This window comes from Atta colombica, unplaced genomic scaffold, assembly GCF_001594045.1.
Source record: "Atta colombica isolate Treedump-2 unplaced genomic scaffold, Acol1.0 scaffold100, whole genome shotgun sequence".
Classification (NCBI taxonomy): Eukaryota; Metazoa; Arthropoda; class Insecta; order Hymenoptera; family Formicidae; genus Atta; species Atta colombica.
Window position 1 is genome coordinate 3,356,409 of NW_017259185.1, and position 4,636 is coordinate 3,361,044.

General features: G+C 31.1%; 2 protein-coding genes across 2 annotated transcripts in view; both read right to left on the reverse strand.

The window, feature by feature from the left end:
- Positions 1-55: 55 nt before the first annotated feature.
- On the reverse strand, positions 56-3,097 carry LOC108685494 (nuclear pore complex protein Nup85). Its single transcript, XM_018190313.1, has 9 exons — positions 2,962-3,097; positions 2,495-2,600; positions 2,035-2,379; positions 1,513-1,892; positions 1,126-1,445; positions 848-1,065; positions 556-774; positions 330-429; positions 56-266 (listed from the first exon to the last, which is right to left on the reverse strand). The coding sequence occupies exons 1-9, from the start codon at positions 2,989-2,991 to the stop codon at positions 56-58; spliced, it is 1,929 nt and encodes a 642-aa protein (XP_018045802.1). The 5' UTR covers positions 2,992-3,097.
- A 540-nt stretch (positions 3,098-3,637) lies between these two features.
- The window catches only part of LOC108686770 (bifunctional purine biosynthesis protein PURH), a 4,956-nt gene continuing 3,957 nt past the window's right edge, over positions 3,638-4,636 (reverse strand). Inside the window, exons 6-7 of the mRNA XM_018192235.1 lie at positions 4,147-4,411; positions 3,638-3,984 (exon numbers count right to left, since the gene is read on the reverse strand). Of these exons, the coding sequence (XP_018047724.1) occupies positions 3,865-3,984; positions 4,147-4,411 (385 nt within the window). The 3' untranslated portion in view covers positions 3,638-3,864. The remainder of the gene's footprint in view (positions 3,985-4,146; positions 4,412-4,636) is intronic.

The following is a 4,636-nucleotide window of genomic DNA, read 5'->3' on the forward strand; positions in this document are numbered from 1 at the left end:
TTTATTAAAGAAACTTATTATCACTTTATACAAAAGAGAATGGATAGTATAATAGTCAATGTTCGGCCTGGCAACCTTCTAGACTTAAAGCTCTTGCTAGATTTCGTGCAACGCCTATTCGGAAGATAGAAATCTTGTCTTGAAATTTTGGATCGTCGCCATGTGCCTCCACACAACGTAGCAACTCGTAGCAATCATTCGAAGAAAAGATTACGTCTTCCGCTTCTAACAACGGTATAGCATCTGTGAGCAAGATGGACCAAAAACTGAAAAAAAATTTTACATTGTAAGTTGTGTAACCATGAATATTCTTAAAACGAGCAACTTACTACTTCGGCGTCAAATTTGAAACTAAAAGAGACACCAACAGACTCGCCGCTTCGCGATATTCATCCATTCCGTACATATGATGAAACTCACAATACTTTCCTATAAAATAAAATTTTATATTAATTATTCACGCACAATTAGTTACATAATTTATATAATTACATTGTTATATATTACAGAAATATTGATAATTATTCTTGTTGGCTATTATACATAATTCTTTACCCAAAAATGTGAGCCTGTCGCTAGCCAACATGCAGGAACCCAAGTTCTCTAACAAGTCGCGACATTCTAATTCTCCGTATTCTGCGTAATGTTTTAAAAACTGGTCCGCGATGTATGTGATAAAGTTGCCGTCGTGTGCCTTGAGCGCCCATGTAAGAGCATTGCCCAATCTCCCTTGTCTTATACTTTTCATTCCTTGGATCTTGCATATACTAGTAACTAAGAATTTTTTAAATTATTATAAATCTTGTTTAAGCCAAGAGAGAAAAATAGAAAAGAGATCGAATTTTACCAACGTGCGGCATATTATTGTCTCGCGCGACGTCAATAATTTTGTTGATTCTCGCCTCTGTGCCTGTTGGTAGCGACTGCAACAAAATTTCTAATCTAGCCAAGCCTTGTGTGGAGCAATGTATCAAATAACTTGCACCACACTGCCACAATGAGCGATGGCTCATCAGTGTGGTGCCATACTCCAATATGAGAGATTCATGAAGCTGTGCAGTCACACTGTAATAAGATTTTAATTTATGATTTACAATCATTCTTTTATCCTGTGTTTATACTCACTTTGTCTTTTCTTTGCTGAGAATGTTTAATTTTCCACATTTGTATAATAGATCCATTAGGTGGGCTGCAAACCAGCCATTATCGCTCATATATTGTATTTCTTTGATAACTTGGTATAAATCATTTTCCATTAAAGCAAGGATTACACGATCCAAATGCCTATTAGCTTGCCATCTCTCAGCAACGCTATTCGCATAACGTGAAAGTTCCAGCTGTTTGCAGCAGGGAGCTGAATAAAATAATTTTGCTGCCAGCAATTCATACCATGCTTCAGTATACATGGAATATTCCCACAACACCGATTCATCTCCTGCTATCAACTACAAAACAAAAATTTAACTTTTATATTTAAAAAAAAAAGAAAAAACTTAATATTGTTTTACTGACCTTCATAAGCATTTCCAGATTGTTATCTATAACAAAGCAATTGGTCTCTAGATTTGAGCAAAGATCCATTTGCCAGTGTTTCCATCGCATAATAAATTCGTTTACAGAATATCCGCCATATACATTATAAACTGGCATTGTTCTGATAATATTGTCCGCAGTAATAAATGCTGAATGATCCGCTTTACTGTGCAATGCCAGAAGACGACAAACTAGATTTAATTTACCATGGAATGCACAGCCCATTATAGCTTCCCAATAATTTATATTTTCTAAATCGGCACACATAGTTTTCTGAGACAAAATCTTTGATGCTGCCAGTTCCCTTGAGGGAAAATGAAAGCTGATCCACTCTAATAACTGTGGTAGCACAACATCGCCTGTGAAAATCACGAAAATCTTTTAGAAAAAGTTTTATGTGTTTAAAACAAAAAGAGCTATACTAAATAAAAATTTATATTTATTTTTATATTTTTATGTTATTTCATAAATTATATTGTACATTTTATTAACTCAATTTACCTGGTACAACATCAACATAAAGAATTTCCGTTAAATGCCAAAGGCATTCTACTTGATAAAATATAGTGAGAAAATTTTCTAGCATAGTCTTCTCTTCTGATAATGATTCCTTTGGTAATATCTCTTGCAAGTTTTCAACACAGGCTCTCAATATAGATCTATATTGTTTGCTATGTTTGAGAAGTTCTGGCCTAATGTCGCCAGAGGAAGATTTAAGCTTTTGAATTGACAGAAAGATTCCATTGCTCTCATTTACCAATTTACGTAAAAGTGGTGAGAATAATATGATTTCTGGTCGGAGAAAATGTACTCTAGCATCGCAAGGTGCAAATTGACTTCTGATGTCTAAAATAAATTCTTAATGTAGCAAAATAATTGTTCCTAACTTATATATGCAGTAAAAGATACAAATTTATAATATATAACTTCTATACACATATGTATATATTATTTGGCAAACCTTGCGAATATTTATCCACATGTTTATATGCATGTATCCCAAATCTATTGCTGCTGATCCAGGTTGTCGCGATACCTGCTCTCCTGCAAACATCATCTGCTATAACCTGCAAAACATAAAGTTAACTAAATCGTTGATTAGCGAGTAAAAAGAATTATAAAATTACATTCCCTAGTTTCTTCTAATATCTGTTATAGTCAAAAATAAAAAAAAATTCATAATACAAAAAATTGTATAATTAGTATTAAAAGCAAATTTGTGTAGATTGGACTAATAAATAAACTTGCAAATAATTCTTAAAATATCGATAGTCTAAATAAATTTATATAGTACTTTATAACGTAACGTCATCTGATTTTGTATTAAAATTTAAAGTAAACATTAAAATATAATATTTATGTATTATATATGGACATAAATTTTTACGTGTAAATAATATTTTACAAATGTGTGTACATCTCACTAACAATTATTTGAGCATTGTCGACTTCGTCCATAATCACTCAATTTATTTCTTTCTAAATTTGTAAATCACGTTGACGCTATTATTGCAATTAATAATATTCCTGTAAATAAACACTTTGGCGGGGTACGATCGCTATAAAATCATCGACATGACAATTGACAGAGAAAGGAAAGTAGCTGTTTGTTAATGAACTCAGTTTCTCTTTAATAAGAGTCACGACACGAGAAAGATGCGCGTTGATTGGTTCACCATGTTTCAGGGATTCCCGCTTTATATTTGAATATCTATATTCGTGTTACTTTCAAATTTCAACAACATAAAATTAAATATTTTAAAAATATTAACGAAAAGATTTCTTATATTACGTGTCGAAATAATGCATGCGAGAAGAATTGTTTAAAAGAAAGAGAGTGTATAATGCTTGTAGACTCAATATATTATGTTTCTTTCTAATATATATTCCAAAAAATATGGAGAATGATAAAATTAATAACAGTAGAATTAATGATTTACAAAACTCACAGTTCAATCATTTGTAGATATAAAAAATAAAATAATATAATCATTTTACTGAACTAATGTCAAAATATATACGGGATATATATACACTTATATATATATATATATACACTTTTAAATTATAAGATGCCATAATAAAGGGATATATGTATGCAAACGTTTGTATCTGACATTTTATATTTTGTATAATTGTGCATATAAAGCTTAACAGATATTAGAAATAAAAAAGAGGTACAAAAATATTTTCTATATTGTTACTCTTCTTATATCAAAATGTTGTAACAATAAGTAGAAGAAATCTTTCGATTGAGAACATCATGTAAAATAGTATGTATTATGCAATAGTATGTATTATATATAATAACAATGCATATAAAATTCTACTTTAATGATGAAACAATCGAAAACTAATATGAGCCAACACAATTCCATATTCGTTGCAGGCTTCTATTACTGCTGCGTCGTTCATGGAGCCAGCAGGACTCGCGATAAATTTGACACCACTCTATAACGAAAGAAAAGGATCATTAAAAATATGAAATGTAATATTAATAAATTTATTGTTAAGAAGAAAAGTTGGTTGATTAACATTTGATTTATTTTTATCAACTTAAATGATTGTATTTATATAAAATAAAGGTAACATAATAATAATAATTGTACATACAAGTCTAGCCCTGTCCACGTTGTCTCTAAATGGGAAGAAGGCATCGCTGCTCAGAGCAACATTATCCAACTTTTTAAGCCACTCAATTTTATCGCTCTCCGATAGTTTTTCAGGAATCACTTCGTACATAGCGGCCCAAGTAGTTTCATCCATATCCTTTCCAATAGATCCATTAACGTAATTATCAATGGCATTAGAAATTTCCGCTCTTTTTACTCCCTTCTTGAATTTCATTCCTATTACCTTCGGGTGTTGACGAAGCCACCTATAATAGTATTAAAATACACACACACACATACACACACGCGCGCATATTACATATAAAATATCAAGATATAACTTTTATATATAATTCTATATTTTTAATATATCTATCTATCTATTTTTATATATATTAGGTGTACAACTTTGCTTCCGCCGTTTTCTTATGGCTTTAGCGGTAAGTGGTGGTCGAAATAAATAGATCATAGACGTCATACAATAAACTTGG

Excerpts from the sequence above, each read along its gene's own strand:
- LOC108685494 (XM_018190313.1), bottom strand. The coding sequence starts at position 2,991 with ATGGACGAAGTCGACAATGCTCAAATAATT. Across the intron at positions 2,601-2,961 it reads TCGACAATGCTCAAATAATT|GTTATAGCAGATGATGTTTG; the intron begins GTTAGTGAGATG and ends TATGTTTTGCAG. Across the intron at positions 1,446-1,512 it reads ATCTGGAAATGCTTATGAAG|TTGATAGCAGGAGATGAATC; the intron begins GTCAGTAAAACA and ends TTTGTTTTGTAG.